The following is an 18,995-nucleotide window of genomic DNA, read 5'->3' as shown; positions in this document are numbered from 1 at the left end:
CTGTATATCAGAATCCTGATCTGATGGTTATTACAATCAAAAACAGTTACCTCTAGTATATTGAAAATAAACTGTGATTTAGACTGCTACTTTTTGTTTTTATACAAAGCACAAAGTTTGAAGATTCAACATGTTACCAGGTAGTAATTTGGTTGTCTGGTTAGTGCAAATAACAGCAATTTAACTCAAGTCTATTAAAAATTGTACTGAGTGAGTCAGTGAGTCTAAAAGCATCAAAGTTTGTTTATTAAATAATTAATATGTATGATTGTGTGGGTGCTAATGCACTTGTTCTTGTCAAAAATGAAATGAAACCATGAAGGGGCCTATATGCTCTGTAACATCTTACAGAGGAGGCAAAATTGTATAATGTTCCATTGTTATCCAAAGAGACATTCACATTTATTTCTACATTGCCTACTTTCCACAACTTTCTTCCCTTAGCTCTTCAGTTCTCCCCAGATTCCAATAACAGCATTCACATTTTTAAAACCACAAGGTTTGGCCAATACTGTCTCATATTGCTGGTAGCCCTGTCTTTGTTTTGTTACTTGTACATGTTTCTTCCTTTACATTAATATAGCTTCAAAGGGATAATAACGTATCTACAAAATCCTAAATACGAAGGTTGGAACTTAAATAGTGGTAACTATTTATTCACAACCGATACAAAAGACTTACATGTTTGCACCTATTACTGTCCTTCAAAGTAGTCATCAGCATTGTGTAGAAACTGTTGCCAGTGATGTGGATGGCATAGTATACTGTTAGCAGAGCCTGTTCTGTTGATGTTGCGAATGGTGCGGTCTACTGTCGGTCGAATCTCTGGAACAGTTCTGAAGCGAATGCCACGAAGTGGTTCCTTCATCTTCAGAATCAAATCAAAGTCACAAGGACTTAAGTCTGGGGAGTATGGTGGATGGTACAGTACTTCACAGTCCCATTGACCAAAAAGAGCAGCCACAGCTTGCACTGTATGCGCCCGTGCATTGTCATGCAAAATGATGGGTGGGTTGCGCCGAAAGTGTCGCCGCTTCTTTCGCAAAGCTGGTCACAGGTGATGCTCCAAAAATGAACAATAATACTGTGCACTGACAGTCTGCCATGGAAGAATGTAATATGTCAGGATAACACCATCACAATTGTACACGAAAATCACCATAACTTTCACCATACTGGGGCTCTGACACACTTACGACTCTCATGGTGACTTGTAATGACGCCATTTGTTGGATTGGCATTTCAGTTTTGACTCGTACGATGTGGACCATGTCTCATCCAGTGTTACGATACGGCATAAGAAAGCCTCTACTTTGCTCTCATAGCGCTCCAAGTGCGTCTGAGAAGCGTTATAATGCATCCATTTTTGCATTTCCATCAATTCATGATGAACCCATCATGACGTGTCCTTCAGGATGTGAAGCACCGTCATATGCACTAGCCCAGTTTTATGGGTGAGCTCACGAATCGTATGGCGTCGATCACTGTCCACTAATGCAGCAACAGCATGCACTACTTCTTCAAAGACGTTAGGACAACCTGTCCAACACATGTCTGCCACAGTTTTCTGACCTTTGTTGAAGGCTTTTACCCAATGTGCCACTGTTGTGTACAGCAATGCCAATTTCCCGCATGCCTCTTGAAGACCTTGATGACACTGTCATGCTGTACAACCTCTGGCACATTCAATCTTGATCCAACTCTGTTGTTCGTGTTTTGAAAACACAGTGACACTGTTACGTTAGACTGCTCGCTCACACGTGACTGTGTTTCCCACAATAGTGCACACGCCAGTGACGTGGGATGGGCGAGTCCATTTGTTCGGTAGTAAGGTAGGTATGTCAACAACGTGTGCTATCAGCGACAATAGTAGATCACACTGCATAGTGTCCCCACAGCAGTGTTGCCACTATTTAAGTTCCAGCCTATATATAATGTACCTGGATAGACAAAAAAATCTACTCACCAGGTGGCAACAAGAGAAAACACGTATAAAAGGTATTACAGTTTACAAGCTTTCAGAGTCAGTGGCTCCTTCTTCTGGCAGAAGAGTTGGAGAGTAAGGAAGAGAGGTGAAGGAAAAGGACTGGTAAGGTTTAAGAAAGGGAGCAGAGTTCAGAAAAGGCACCCAGAACCCTGGATCAGGGTACACTTACCAGATGGAATGAGAATGAAAGACTGTTTGCTGGGTACTGTACTGTATGAGTTTTGAAAACTGGAGAGCTTAAAGGTGAAAGACAAGCAAAATGCAAGGGAGAGATTACTGATAAAACATTGTGCATGAGTTAATAAGAGTGAAAAGCTAAATGCATTCTTTGCGATAGAAATTGGAGGTGGAATGGAAAAATAGACAGATCAGAAAATGAAAGATACAGAAAACTAAAAGGGAGTGAAGAAAGGAACAGTTACTATGAATAAATGCTGAGACCAAAGAAATTTATGTAAATTAAAGCCAGGGGTCGGAGACATTCAAGGACATGTTGTAGAGCAAGTTCCCACTGCGGAGTTCTGAGAAACAAGTATTTGGGGAAGAATCCAGATAGCACATATGGTGAAACAGGCACTGAGATCATGACTGTCATGTTGTAGAGCACACACTGCAACAGGATATTGTATGTTGCCAGTATACACCCTCTCCCTATGTCCATCATCCTAATCGATAACTTGGTGGTAGTCATGCCTATATAAAAGACCGAACAGTGTTTACATAACAGCTGGTACATGATATGACATGTCACATGTGGCTCTCCCTTTGATAGCATATGTTTTACTAGTTACAGGGCTGGTATATGTGGTGATGGGAGGGTGTAAAGGGCAAATCTTGCAGCAGGAATGGTTACAGGGGTAGGAGCTATAGGGTAGGGAGATGGGTGCAGAAGGAGTGTAGGGTCTGATATGAATACTGTGAAGACTGGTAGGACAACGAAAAGCTATTCTAGGTGTGGTGAGTAAAATCTCTGACACAATGGATCTCTTTTCAGGGACATGATTTTAGGAAATCTTTGCCTTGTTGAAGTAGCTGATTAATACATTATTTTTATCCTGATCTTAAAAAAATTGATCAGCTACTTTGACATTTCTATGACTTCCTACAATCTATTCTGGCCAAGATTTTGTCCACCACACCTAGAATAGCTATTCACTATCCTCCCAATCTCTACAATATCCTTGTCAGACCCTATGCTCCTTCTGCACCCTATGGCTTCTATCCTTGTGACTAGAGATTAGATTAGTTATTCGTTCCATAGATCTGCACTGAGGAAATCCTTGGGATGTGGAACATGTCAATATTTATTTATTTATTTTTTTAAGCTGACATAACAATATTAATAGTATGAATATATACATCATTTGTTTCTATTAAAAAATTTGTCAATGGAGTAGAAGGAGTTGGCCACTAGTAAGTCTTTCAGGCTCCTTTTAAAGTGATCTTTATTTGTAACTAAATTTTTTATGTTTGCTGGCAATTTATTGAAGATGAGTGTTCCTGAGTAGTGGATCCCTTTTTTAACTGAAGTAAGTGCTTTTAAGTCCATGTGCAGATCATTTTTGTTCCTGGTATTGTATGTATGAACTGAGCTGTTTGTTGAAAAGAGAGGTATATTATTTAGGACAAATTTCATTGAGGAGTAAATATACTGAGAGGGAGTAGTTAGTAAACCCAGTTCTTTGAAGAGGTTTCTACAGGACGTCCGTGAATTTACTCCACAAATAATACGTATTACACGCTTCTGGACTATGAAAACTTTTGTTTGACTTGAAGAGTTACCCCAAAATATTATACCATATGACATTATGGAAAGAAAGTAGGCAAAGTATGCAAGCTTTTTCATTTTTATGTCACCTATGTCATCTAACACTCGAATTGCAAATACAGATTTGTTAAGGCGTTTCTGCAGTTCTGTGGTGTGCTCCTCCAAACTGAATTTATTATCAAGTTGTAATCCCAGGAATTTAAGACTGTCAACCTCTTTGCTCTTCTTCATACTTTATGCATACGGTGAGTGGGAACCTCTAACAGGTTCTGAATTGCATATATTGAGTCTTTTCGAAGTTTAATGTCAGTGAGTTGGCTTTAAACCATTTATTAATATCCATGAAAAATCATTAGCAGATCTTTCTAGAACTACACTCGACATAATATTTATTGCAATACTTGTGTCATCTGCAAACAAAATGAAATCTGCTTCTGGCAGTGTAACTGATGAGAGATCATTAATGTACACAAGAAAAAGCAATGGCCCTAAGATGGATCCTTGTGGGACACCACATGTAATTTCTTGCCATTCTGATGACGACTGATGACTTAATTCACTAATCCCTTGCACTGACACCCTTTATGTTAGCAAGGTATGACTTGAACCATTTTGCAGCACTGCCTGTGACACCATAGAATTCTAATTTATTTAAAAGGATGTTGTGGTTCACACAATCGAATGCCTTTGACGAATCACAGAAAATACCTGCTGCTTGTAATTTGTTATTTAACGAATTAAGTACATTTTCAGTGTAGGTGTAAACAGCCTTCTTGATATCAGAACCCTTCGGAAATCCAAACTGTGTTCTTGATAATATGTTATTTGTGGTCAGATGGTTGAGAAGCTGCCTGTACATCACTTTTTCTAAAATTTTTGAGAATGCTGGCAAAAGTGAAATAGGTCTGTAGTTTGATGGTATCTCTTTATCCCCTTTCTTGAATAAAGGCTTAACATCTGCATATTTTAGCCAGTCAGGAAATGTCCCAGTTAAAACTGACTGGTTACGCAAGTAACTTAGAATTGTACTAAACTCACAAGCACATGTCTTAATTAACTTTGTTGATATTTCATCGTAACCACTAGAATGCTTTGTTTTTAAAGATTTTACTATGGAAGTTATTTCTTTTGGTGAAGTGCGTGACACATTCATGTACCTGAAGCTATTTGTAAAGGCTAGTTTCAGATATTCAAGGGCATTATTTAGTGATCCTGACAATCCCATTCTATCAATAATGGATATAAAGTACTTGTTAAATAGATTTGCCACACTATGCCCATCGGTTACTAATGTATTATCTACCCTTAATGCTATTTGCTCCTGTTCCTTTCTGGTTCTACCAGTCTCCTCTTTCACTATATCCCATACTGTTTTTATTTTGTTCCCTGACATTGCTATCTTCTTCTCGTAGTGCATTTGTTTAGATGTCTGAATTACTTTTTTTAATATTTTACAGTATTCCTTGTATTTAGCTAAATCATCAGCATTGGAGCTATTCTTGGTCGACAGATACATTTTCCTTTTTGTCTTACAGGAAATCTTTATTCCTTGTGTAATCCATTGTTTTATTATAGACTTCTGTTCAATTTGAGTAACTTTTAGAGGAAAACAGTTTTAAAACATGGTACTGACATTGTTCATGAATGTGTTATATTTTTCATTCATGTCATGAGCACTATAAACATCTTTCCAGTTCATATCTTTGAGCAGTTTTCCAAAACACTCAATTTTTGGTTGATTGACTACTCTCCTGTACTCAGATTTAGCAATCTTGATAATCTGCTTAGAATTTACATCTAAAACAAGGAGCTGCATGTCATGATCTGATAGTCCATTTATTAAAGGTTTTACGATTTTGTTCCTTTGATTTGTCCATAAAAATGTTATCAATGGCTGCCCTTGAGGATTTAGTGATCCTAGTTGGAAAGTTTACAGTGTGAGTTAGATTGAAAGACAACATTATTAACTGCAGTAAATGTTTACTGGAAGATTGCATTATAAAATCTGTATTAAAGTCATTAGCAATCAAACTTTCTTTGTTTTTTCCTCTTAAAAAACCCAAAAGAGCTTCTAGATGATTTATGAATAGATTATAATTTCCTGCAGGTGCTCAGTAAATAGTTACTATTATATTGGATCTGTTATGGAACTCAAATTCTTTTGCACATGCTTCTAGAAGTTGCTCTAAACAGAATTTATTAATGTCAATGTTCTTGAATTTATGGCAGTTTTCAATAAATCCATATCTACTCTGCAGAAGTAGGAAGCTAGCTTAAATCCTGAAATGTCTAACATATCTATACCAGTGATCAATTGGTGTTCAGAGAGGCAGATTATGTCAATTTGGTTAGACGAGTTCATTTCATTTCATTAACACAAATGAGTAGTTCATCAACTTTATTTCTGAGTCCCGGAATGTTCTGGTGTAATAAAGGTAACTGATACTGTATACTAATGGTATTATAACTGCTTTGGCTAAGATGAACTGGCAGTTCTGATTACTTTCTGTTAAACATTGTTTAAATGGAGGCTGTATGCTAAAGTCTGACTCCTGTTCATCTGTTTTCTCAAACTGAGTGTGTCTGCCAATATCTCTTAAAACTCGTTTTCTTTCCCCCTTCCCTATCCTAAAAAAGGCATCCCTCTGACACCTGTGACCACTGGTATTTTACCACTTGTGACAGTGTCCCACCTCAAGTTTTCTGCAATCAACCCCGACAGTTTTCCCTTCCCTTTCCTATTGAGGTGAAGGCTATGCCTAGTGTAGACCCACCTATCGATAGCATCCACAGGAATCAAACCAATATGGGACCCTATATCCGTCCTAAGCAGCCACTCCAACTCCAAGTTCACCCTCCCGACGGAAGAGTTGAAATGAGGCCGATCATGGCGTCTCAACATAGACACAAATCCCACACTCTTATGCTTCGTTGCTTATGCTATCTTCACGAGGTCACTCTCTACGGAATATTCAGAGTCTTTGTCAACGCTATTTCCTGGACCACCCACTATAACCACAGCATCCTCCTTTGTGAAATCCTTGCATGAAGAACCTACATCCTCTGTTACCTGACCCAGATCTGCACTAGGCTTGAAAAAGTTTGTGACCTGGTAATCTGGACCTAGATTTTTCTGCAGTAGTTGGCCAACACCTCTACCATGGGAGCTACCTAACAACAGAACTTTCTTTCTCTTTACAAATTTCCCTACCTTTTCCAAGTCCTTGAGAGCTTGTTGTGCCCTTTCTATAGCTTCAGCTACACGAGGCTCATCCGATTCTGACTGAGGCAACAGGTCAAATCTATTTTCAAGATTTATGACAAAGCTGTCTGATGCTCTCCTTTGCTGTTCCCCCTATTACCTGTTGCCACTTCCCACCTCTGTTCACCCTTCTCCCTCTTTAACATGTCCAGATCCTCCCTTGCCTTGTCTAAGTCAGCTAGAAGAGCTGCAATTTTCCCTTCCTGTTCCAGTATTTTCCTATCTCTAATGCAGATCGTACAATACCAATGTCCCCATTTCCCACACCACTACATTCACCCAATGAAAGAAACTACAGCACCCATCACACTACACCCCGGAACTAACAATCCTACAGCATGTCACACAGTTCTCACTCATGGTAAAAACAGAAATCGTATAAACTGATTTAAGTACTGACTAAAAAGCAAACAAAGGACCCTAGAAACTATTCAGGCAGATATAAATAAATTGAAAGAGTACTGAATAACAAAACTGGTGATTACATATAAGTTTAAGTCACTGTTTACTTACGATACGCGCGCATGAAATTAAGCCTAAAAGCCATGCTATAGGTGCGAGAAGGAAAATAAACTTCTTATCCTGTTTAATCTTCTTTAACACTTCACTAACACTTCCACTAATGTAACAACACTTATATTATATTTATACCAACTGGAAACGTTTACGTATAAGTTTAATTCACTGCTTGCTTACGATTTGCATGCGTGAAATTAGACCTAGGATTCGTGCTACAGGCGCGAGAAGAAAAATACGCTTCTTACCCCATTTGTGATCATCCCTATTGCAAAATTTGCTCTATGAACCCTCCTATCACCACCTATACAAGACCTGTAACTGGCAAAACATATACTATAAAAAGGAGAGCCACCTGTGATATGACACGCCACAAATCAGCTGTTATGTAAACATTGTTCAGTCTCTTACATCGGCATGACTACCACCAAGTTATCAGTTAGGATAAATGTGCATACGGAGAGGGTGTATACCGGCAACAAACAATAACCCGTTGCACAGCATGCTCTACAACATGACAGTCATGACCTCAGAGCCTATTTCACTACATGTGCCATCTGGATTCTTCTCCTGGACACCAGTTTCTCAAAACTCCACAGATGGGAACTGGTGCTTCAGCACATCCTCAGTTCTCACCACCCAACTGGCCTTAATTTATGTTAATTTCTTCTGTCTCTGCATTTCTTCAAAGTAACTATTCCTTTCTTCACTCCCTTTTAGTTTTCTACATCTTTCATTTTCTAAACCTGTCTATTATTTTTTGTTGGCACCCTCTCACCTCTATCACATACAACACATTTAGATTTTTGCTCTTATTAAGTCATGCATAATGTTTTAGCTGTAATCTCTGTCTTGCATATTATCTACCTTCCACTTTTAAGCTCTCAGGTTTCCAAATCTCGTTCAGTGCAGTCCATAAGAATCATCTTTCCTTCTCATCCAGTCTGGTAAGTCTCCCCAGATCCTAAGTTCTGGGTGACTTTTTTGAACTCTACCCCCTTCCACAAGCCTAACCAGTCCTTTTCCTTCACCCCTCTCCCTTGCCCTTTAAACCTTCGGTCAGATGGAGGTGCCACTGGCCCCAAAAGCTTGCAAACTGTAATATCTTTTATGTTTTGTTCTCCTACCATTGCTTGGGGAGTAGACTTTTTATCCATCCAATTATATTATATTTTCAAAAAATTTTATTTTTGATGTTACAAGATCCTAAGTTATTCGAAATATTACAAAATCAATGAGAAATTTAGACCTTCATTGAATTGTTAGAGCAAAACAGTTACCAATTTCTGAAGGCTGCTATACAGAAAATATGAAGTGTCACCTCCCTTTTGATGAAAAAGTGAACTCAGGTAAATTACAAAAATGACACTGCATTTACACCATGCACATTACAGTACTGACCTGTACAAAGCGAACAACCTCAAGAGAAACTTGTAAGGATATTGGTATCAGGTTGTTGTACAATATTATGAATGTCAGAAGATTATACCCGAAGTTGAGATTAATCATTTCTGAAAATGAAAACATATTGTGTTACAAAGTAAGAAAACAAAATGATAAATACAATACAAACTTTTTTTAATGTCACGTGCATTCTCTAGTACAACTTAATATTAAACGTCACAATAACCCAATTAAATAAATTTGTTGCTTACTTATTTCAAAATATAGGAACATCTACAAGAAACTAAAACCAAAAGGAATACCAATAAAGTGAGATGATAAGGATGACAGAACAAAAAGCATAACACAAGAAGATGGATATGCACTTCTAACAGTATGAGGCTAAGGGCACATAAATGGAAGGAGGGAAAAACAGTAACAGTAACAATTTACTCAATATTTACTCTGGTGAGCAGCACATGTACAGCTCGTATCTAATCCTGGCAAGCAGTAAAGTCCTGAAGCATCACACACAGAGCTTCAATTCACAGACATCATATTCTGCACAGATAATGCCTGTCAAATACTCTTAAAACATTTTTTTAACAGATGAGTCAGTGTATAGTAGTTAGTAGCATCAAGGATTCAGAATGTTCAAATGTGAACTGTTGAGAGCAGTTCAAAATAAATGCTACACTACAAAATTATTTCATTAATCACATGATAATGAATCAGATATTTTATAACCATTGTAATGTGCCACTTTGGTCTGTTCATACAGAATGCTAGAAAAATGTTTACATAGCTTAATATTTGACATTTTACATTCTGACTAATGACTGTAATTTTCATGAAGGTAAAAGTGTGAAAATATTAAAGCATATCTGCCAATTGATATATCAACTATGGTCTGTTATTCTTATTTAGTTCTACATCTGAAGTAATTGCCCTTAGTTGTACTGTTCTGGTCATGAACCTATCTGCACTTGCTTATCCCCTTTTGATTTTACAAAAAAATGTTATTTATACAAATAAAAGGAATGTACTGTTAGATATTAATATATTACAAATGATTCATAACAGACTGTGTACTAATCCATGCATCAAGGTGTGGACACTGAATACTTGATGGAAAAACTCAGTAACTGCCACTGTTAATCTGCATTCTTCCTTGAAGCCATATCATGTTACTAGCAGCAATTTGTTTAGCAAACAACTTTGCCTTTGAGTGCCTACACAGACTATTCATCAAGGTTGCTTCTTGTCCTACTTTAGAGTAAGATTTACAACACAATAAAAAGCTGATTACCTTTTCGAGTATCAAATGTATTAGAAACTCACTATCTCAGAATAGAGACAGACACTGATGTTTGGGACAATAACAGCATCTAGAAAGAATGGCACAAATGAATCCAAATTCAGAGGATATGTAGAACAGTCTACCAGTAATGTCGGATTAAGACTGCTGGGAGATGTGGTACATGTAGACCTAGCCACAACCTCTCTCACGAGACTGTAAAGGCCACTGTTATATCTAGCTCAATAACTGAAGAGACATACAAAAAGGAGAACCTTAAAAGCAAGTTCTAATGCACCTCACACACTATAGACCCGATGCTGGGCACTGTAACCAAGCACACAATTCTACTGGAACTAATCAGCTATGAAAAAGCACCTGGCATGAAATCTGCCATTTACACACATTACTGTCTTCTCCTAGTGTGACCACATTGTACTTAGCCTCCACCAGCGAAACTGAATAGAAATGGTAGGCTCGACAGTTTCTGGGGTTAACACTTACGTGTAACGATCTAGCTCTGCAGCATCTGTGCTTGTACCTTCTCAATACCCTAATAATTATGTTTTAAGGCATTAGAGAAAGTCCTCCTTCAGATATATAAAACAAACACACACACACACACACACACACACACACATACACACACAACACTTGTAATCCATGCACAAAAGCCGAAATTTGTTCAATAGCTTATAATATTTAACAGTATTCTTTACAATGTGCTTGTCTGCCACTCAATACTGTGAATAAAGTCTATCCATTTCATGCTGTTGTTTTTCTAATTTAATTAAATTATATGTTAAAAAGAACATATTGTAAGTTGATGTTAAATATTACCATCAATACCAATATACCAGTCTGTTCTTGCATGTTCCTTAGTCCATATTTCATTAAATATAGCAGATAGCAGACACAGAACAATAAGTATGAAGAACAACATCAGTATCTGTGTGTTTGTGAGCTTATCAACAGTAGAACGTTTCAGTGGAGCTGAGGTAGAATTCTTCATGAGTTTGGTCTCATGACCAGTATATACCACAAGGCCAAATATCCAGCTGGTATTGCGCAGCATTGCACCTCTAAGTAAAAGCTGGTCAGGTCCCAGTGGTAATGTCCTGCAAAATTATCAGTATATCCACATTTTTCATACTGAGCTGTGATATAAATATATTTTTTCCTTAGCCAAGTGAATTTGCAAATCTCCCTATGAAAACTAAACACAGAAGGCATAAAAGGATTTGTGTGTGTGTGTGTGTGTGTGTGTGTGTGTGTGTGTGTGTGTGTGAGAGAGAGAGAGAGAGAGAGAGAGAGAGAGAGAGAGAGAGAGAGAGAGAGAATGGAATTATCAGATATATTGCTGTTAATATCTGTAAGGGAGTTTATTGAAGCAGTAAGAAAAGTGCACACAAAATATAACAATTCTTGTCTTTCAAACAATGGAAAATCCAGGATGGAATGCAGCAATACGAGAGAAGGAAAGTTGCTATTCACCGTATAGCGGAGATGCTGAGCCACGATAGGCACAATAAAAAGATTAACACAATCATAGCTTTCGGCCATTAAGTCCTTTGTCAGCCTCCTCCTTACCCCCACCCAGTCGCCACTCCCATCATGCACTGTTGCTGCTGCTCGCAGTGTAGTTTCAGCTCTCTGAGACTGCAGATGTGTGTGCAAGTTGCGCTTGTGTGTGTGTGTGTGTGTGTGTGTGTGTGTGTGTGTGTGTGCGTGTGCGTGTGTGTGCGTGTCTATTGCTGACAAAGGCCTTAATGGCAGAAAGCTATGATTGTGTGAATCTTTTTATTGTGTCTATTGCGGCTCAGCATCTCTGCTATATGGTGAGTAGCAACTTTCCTTCTCTCGAATTCTTGTCTTTCAGGTACACATAAAGTAACAGAATTACCTGTAAAAACTACATGCAACTGAAATAATAATGTAATACAACTTTAATCACTAGGTGCAGGTATCAGACAATAATAATGTTACTAAAATTTTGTGATTAATAAATGAGCTGTAACATAACTGAGGATGGCTCCTTCAAATATCTTACGAAACAAAATAACTATTGCACTAAATATTGAAAGGTAATTTCTGTCAATATTCTAGGTCCTTCTAATATTATTTTATACGGCACTGTTACATAGATAGGAAAAGGAGACACCACATACTGTTTGTTTGTTTCTTTCAAGATTCCTGTGAACTCGTATAAATGACGATTTGGGAGCTCACATTCCAGTGTTCCAGTGAACTGTGTCAAATCTTTTGTTTCCAAAAGGTGCGCTGTGTCAGGCAGTGCCTGTCTGATTTTCAAGTTAGTTTCTCCATCCAGGTTTGAAGTTTCGATGTAGCAAATTGCTTGTGGTTCACTGTAATTAAAGTGACACAAATTTGAGTAATTTCCTTTCTGCCATTGACCATATACTGTGAAATAAGCATCTTCATTAAAGAAAACTATGCCTTTTTTTCAAAAGGATTCTTACAAGAAAAAGACTACTTTTATACACACATTCTTAAAAACTAATGCCAATAGCACATGGTTGCTTCATTCCATAAGTGACACTGGTGATTCATAAAAGTGATACACCAAATTTTGTTTGATCATAAGTTCTACGCACTGAAATATTTGTTTCTTGCCTCTGTAGCCAATAATTCAGCAGTTTTTGTGCTGTAGCTCTACATCTACATCTATACTGTAGAAATCACTGTGAAGTGCATGGCAGAGTGTTTGCCACATGTACCAGTTACTAGGGATTTTTCCTGTTTCATTCACATATGGAGTGCGAGGAGAATTATTGTTTAAATGCCTCCATGCATGCTGCAATGGAATTAATCATGTTGTCCCAATCTCTATGGATGCATAGAGGGTTGCAGCGTATTTTTCTAGGATCATCATTTAAAGCTAATTCCTGAAATTTTGGAAGTAGCTTTCTCGGGATAGTTCACACCTATCTTCAAGAGTCAGTCAATTCAGTTTCTTTGGCATCTCTGTGACTCACTACCATGGATCAAACAAACCTGTGACTATTTTTGCTGCCTTTCTCTGTGTACATTCAATGTCCCTTTTAGTCCTATCTGGTATGGGTCCCACACACTTGAGCAAAATTCTAGGACAGGTCACACGAGTGGTTAGTAAGCAATCTCCTTTGTAGACTGATTGCATATTTCCAGTATTCTGCCAATAAACCAGAGTCTACCACTGCTTTGCCCATGACTCAGCCTAAGTGATCATTTTCTCCCCCTGTCGGAGGTTCGAGTCCTCCCTTGGGGATGGGTGTATGTGTTGTCCTTAGTGTAAGTTAGTTTTTGTTAGATTAAGTAGTGTGTAAGACTAGGGACCAATGACCTTAGCAGTTTGCTCCCATAGGAACTTACCACAAGCTTCCAAAATGTGATCATTCCATTTCATACCCCTACAAAGACGTATTTGTATCAGGTGACTGTTTCCAAGTGTGACTCACTGATACTTTCGTCACAGGATACTATGTTTTTTGTTTTGTGATGTGCACAATTTTACATTCCTTAACAACTGAAACAAGTTTACATTCTTCACATCACTTTGGAAACTTATCGAGATCTGAGAATAATTGCAGTTTCTTCCAGACAGTACTTAATGCTAGATAACTGCATCATCTGCAAAAAGTCTGAGGTTACTACCAATATTATCTAAGGGCATTAACATATAATACGAACAGCAAGGGTCCCAATACATTTCTCTGTTGCACACCAGAAATTACTTCTACATCTGACATTGACTCCCCAACCAAGATAATAAAAAAACTGTACATCTTGTAACAAAAAACACATTTTTCACACCATTGCACAGTCAATATTAATAGATTATTTTGTCTTTTGTCTTTTAACTGACAGATCACAATTTTCAAATAACTGAATATTATAGTAGATAAATACAATTAAATTTATGTTCACAAAAATTCTGATTGGAAAAAGAATGATATAAAGAAAAAATGAGACATATGGAAAAGTTCATAAGTTGATTAAAATTGTGTGGAAAAAATGATGGAAATAAAAATTACATTTAAACCAAGTAATTGAATAAAAATAATGATCAAAGTCATTTTGATAAAGATGTAAAAATAAAAATTTCTAGTGCACCTGGTGAGATTCAAATCCACATCATCTTGCATGTGAAGCTATTATCCTCTATTTTCTTGAAGATATTTACTTAGCATTTGACAATTTCACGTAATAACAGAAAACAAACTCATTTGAAAAAATAATTATATACATTAGAACACTTTCACATTTCAGTCTATTTTTTCCTTCCCTTCATAACTGGAATCTTGCAAAAATTCACATATGTAAATCTGTATTTAGGATGATGAGTTACTTTCTCATATTCATCCCATGAGTTTGCCAAGTACTGTAAGTTGTTCATTAATTTAAGTCCAAAAATTATATGAATTGTGTGTGGCATGATCCACATTTTTGCATGTCGCTTTGCTTTGGGTATCATTGTGTTACAAACCTGTGCATTGCATATGTCCGTTCTATTGATCAGTCAAATCACGTCCCTTGCTGTGGGCCATATCTTGACAAATTTTGGGCACTCAAACTGATGTTCGATTGTGTCCTCCAAATTACAATTTTCACATGCAGCTGATGGTTTTAATCATATGGAGTAAAGCTTGGAGTCGGTCACTACTGCCCGGGTTATCATTACACCATGCGAGCAAACTTGGTAGCTCTCGCAACACACCGATTCCCAGCAGCTGCCAATTGCTTGACATTAGTCAGGGAAATTTCTGGTACTTACAAACGTCAGCCCTGTGTTTGAGAACAACATTCACACAGGGGCTGTACTGTGGCTGGTGCAACATTTTACAGGCAGTGAACAAATAACTTTAAACTAAACCTATTAATTATCTCTTAATCAGCTGAGCTAAAAATATTACTAATTCACTTTACGAACTGAAGCAGTTAGTGCACAAAATAAGATTTCTATTAAGGCAACAGAAAAACTTGTGGTAAGACTTACTAGTTTCCTAAAACTTTTTGAGGTTGTAGTCACTCTCAAACTCGATAATAGCATTAATTTACAATAACTGTACATAATATAGATTCCCCTTTAAAGTAGCTGTAACACAATATATTGTTGTTGTGGTCTTCAGTCCAGAGACTGGTCTGATGCAGCTCTCCATGCTACTCTATCCTGTGTAAGCTTCTTCATCTCCCAGTGCCTACTGCAACCTACATCCTTCTGAATCTGCTTAGTGTATTCATCTCTTGGTCTTCCTCTACGATTTTTACCCTCCACGCTGCCCTCCAATACTAAATTGGTGATCCCTCGATGCCTCAAAACATGTCCTGCCAACTGATCCTTTCTTCTAGTCAAGTTGTGCCACAAATTTATCTTCTCCCAATTCTGTTCAATACCTCCTCATTAGTTATGTGATCTACCCATCTAATATTCAGCATTCTTCTGTAGCACCACATTTCGAAAGCTTCTATTCTCTTCTTGTCTAAACTATTTATCGTCCATGTTTCACTCCATACCAATATTTTCAGAAATGACTTCCGGACACTTAAATCTATACTCAATGTTAACAAATTTCTCTTCTTCGGAAACGCTTTCCTTGCTATTACCAGTCTACATTTCATATCCTCTCTACTTCGACCATCACCAGTTATTTTGCTCCCCAAATAACAAAACTCATTTACAACTTTAAGTGTCTCATTTACTAATCTAATTCCCTCAGCATCACCCAATTTAATTCAACAACATTCCCTTATCCTCATTTTGCTTTTGTTGATGTTCATCTTATATACTCCTCTCAAGACACTGTCCACTCCGTTCAACTGCTCTTCCTGGTCCTTTGCTGTCTCTGACAGAATTACAATGTCATCGGCGAACCTCAAAGTTTTTATTTCTTCTCCAAGTATTTTAATACCTACTCCAAATTTTTCTTTTGTTTCCTTTACTGCTTGCTCAATGTACAGATTGAATAACATCGGGGACAGGCTACAAGCCTGTCTCACTCCCTTCCCAAGCACTGCTTCCCTGTCATGTCCCTCGACTCTTATAACTGCCTTCTGGTTTCTGTACAAATTGTAAATAGCCTTTTGGTCCCTGTATTTTACACCTGCCACCTTCAGAATTTGAAAGAGAGTATTCCAGTCAACATTGTCAAAAGCTTTCTCCAAGTCTACAAATGCTATAAATGTAGGTTTTCCTTTCCTTAGTCTATCTTCTAAGATAAGTCGTAGGGTCAGTATTGCCTCACGTGTCACAACATTTCTACGGAATCCAAACTGATCTTCCTCGAGGTCGGCTTCTACCAGTTTTTCCAATCGTCTGTAAAGAATTCGCATTAGTATTTTGCAGCTGTGACTTATTAAATTGATAGTTTAGTAATTTTCACATCTGTTAATACCCGCTTTCTTTGGTGTTGGAATTATTATATTCTTCTTGAAGTCTGAGGGTATTTCGCCTGCCTCACACATCTTGCTCACCAGATGGTAGAGTTTTGTCAGGACTGGCTCTCCTAAGGCTGTCAGTAGTTCTAATGGAATGTTGTCTACTCTGGGGGCCTTGTTTCGACTCAGGTCTTTCAGTGCTCTGTCAAACTCTTCACGCAGTATCATATCTCCCATTTCATCTTCATCTACATCCTCTTCCATTTCCATAATATTGCTCTCAAGAACGTCACCCTTGTATAAACCATCTATATACTCCTTCCACCTTTCTGCTTTCCCTTCTTTGCTTAGAACTGGGTTTCCATCTGAGCTCTTGATATTAATACAAGTGGTTCTCTTTTCCCCAAAAGTCTCTTTAATTTTCCTGTAGGCAGTATCTATCTTACTCCTAGTGATATATGCCTCTACATCCTTACATTTGTCCTCTAGTCATCCCTGCATAGCCATTTTCCACTTGCTGTCAATCTCGTTTCTGAGAAGTTTGTATTCCTTTTTGCCTGCTTAATTGACTGCATTGTTAAATTTTCTCCTTTCAGCAATTAAATTCAATATCTCTTCTGTTACCCAAGGATTTCTACTAGCCCTCATCATTTCACCTACTTGATCCTCTGCTGCCTTCACTATACCATCTCTCAAAGCTACCCATTCTTCTTCTACTGTATTTCTTTCCCCCCCTTCTTGTCAAGCATTCCCTAATGCTCTCCCTGAAACTCTCTACAACCCCTGGTTCTGTCAGTTTATCTAGGTCCCATCTCCTTAAATTCCCACTTTTTTGCAGCTTCTTCAGTTTTAATCTACAGTTCATAACCAATACATTGTGGTCAGAGTCCACATCTGCCCCTGGAAATGTCTCACAATTTAAAACCTGGTTCCTAAATCGTCTTACCATTATATAATCTATCTGAAACCTTCCAGTATCTCCAGGCCTCTACCATGTATACAAACTTCTTTCATGATTCTTGAACCAAGTGTTAGCTATGATTAAGTTATGCTCTGTGCAAAATTCTACCAGGCGGCTTCCCCTTCCATTCCTTACCCTCATTCCATATTTATCTACTACTTTTCCTTCTCTTCCTTTCCCTACTATCGAGCTTTCACTCATGACTATTAAATTTTCATCTCCCTTCACTATCTGAATAATTTCTTTTATCTCATCATACATTTCATCAATCTCTTCGTCATCTGCGGAGCTAGGTGGCATATAAACTTGTACTACTGTGGTGGGGGTGGGCTTCATATCTATCTCTGCTACAATAATGCGATCACTATGCTGTTTGTAGTTAGCTTATCTGTGCTCCTATTTTTTTTAATTCATTATTAAACCTACTCCTGCATTACCCCTATTTGATTTTGTATTTATAAACCTGTATTCACCTGACTAGAAGTCTCGTTCCTCCTGCCACCAAACTTCACTAAGTACCACTATATCTAACATTAACCTATCCATTTCCCTTTTTCAATTTTCTAACCTACCTGCCCGATTAAGTGATATGACATTCCACGCTCTGATCCATAGAATGCCAGTTTGCTTTCTCCTGATAACATCCTCCTGAGTAGTCCTCGCCCGGAGATCCGAATGGGGGACTATTTTACATATGGAATATTTTACCCAAGAGGACGCCATCATCATTTAACCATACAGTAAAGCTGCATGCCCTCGAGAAAAATTATGGCTGTTGTTTCCAGTTGCTTTCAGCCGTTTGCAGTACCAGCATAGTAAGGCCATTTTGGTTAGTGTTACAAGGCCAGACCAGTCAATCATCCAGACTGCTGCCTCTGAAACTACTGAAAAGGCTGCTGCCCCTCTTCAGGAACCATATGTCTGTCTGGCCTCTCAACATATACCTCTCTGTTGTGGTTGCACCTACAGTATGGCTATCTGTATCGCTGAGGCACGCAAGCCTCTCCACCAATGGCAATGTCCATGGTTCATGTGGGAGGGGATATATGTGCTATAGTAAGTAATTCACAAACACCAATTTACTATGAAATAGCTTAAGCGCATGACAATGGTAACTTCTGCTAATTCTCAAAAATAAACTTATTTCTCATGTAATTAAACAACAAAATTAGGAATGATAGTACCTGTATGAGGTCTACTAGAAAGCAAAATTTCAGTTCAGGTCTACAGTTGACGAAAACAGTACGAGTTTATTGTAGGACTTGCAAATGTTCAAAATATAACAATATATTCTGGTGCAACTGAGTACCAACTCAATCAATGAAAGGTTATGCTGAATGGACATAAACAGCAAATATTAGAATCTAGAATTTTGAATTGGCAAACGTATCTGGCACACACAATCTCACACAAATGAAATTTTGAAAGTCAGCCTTTGTATAAATA

General features: G+C 37.8%; 1 protein-coding gene across 1 annotated transcript in view; it reads right to left on the bottom strand.

Annotated features, from left to right (window-relative positions):
* The window catches only part of LOC124790110 (probable phospholipid-transporting ATPase IA), a 355,816-nt gene that overhangs the window by 195,569 nt on the left and 141,252 nt on the right, over positions 1-18,995 (bottom strand). Inside the window, exons 5-7 of the mRNA XM_047257683.1 lie at positions 12,382-12,579; positions 11,054-11,331; positions 8,935-9,044 (exon numbers count right to left, since the gene is read on the bottom strand). Coding sequence (XP_047113639.1) covers positions 8,935-9,044; positions 11,054-11,331; positions 12,382-12,579 — 586 coding nt within the window. The remainder of the gene's footprint in view (positions 1-8,934; positions 9,045-11,053; positions 11,332-12,381; positions 12,580-18,995) is intronic.

Source organism: Schistocerca piceifrons, chromosome 3 (assembly GCF_021461385.2).
Source record: "Schistocerca piceifrons isolate TAMUIC-IGC-003096 chromosome 3, iqSchPice1.1, whole genome shotgun sequence".
NCBI classification, from domain to species: Eukaryota; Metazoa; Arthropoda; class Insecta; order Orthoptera; family Acrididae; genus Schistocerca; species Schistocerca piceifrons.
Note: the sequence above shows the minus strand (reverse complement) of the source record. Positions and strands in the feature narration are given on the sequence as shown.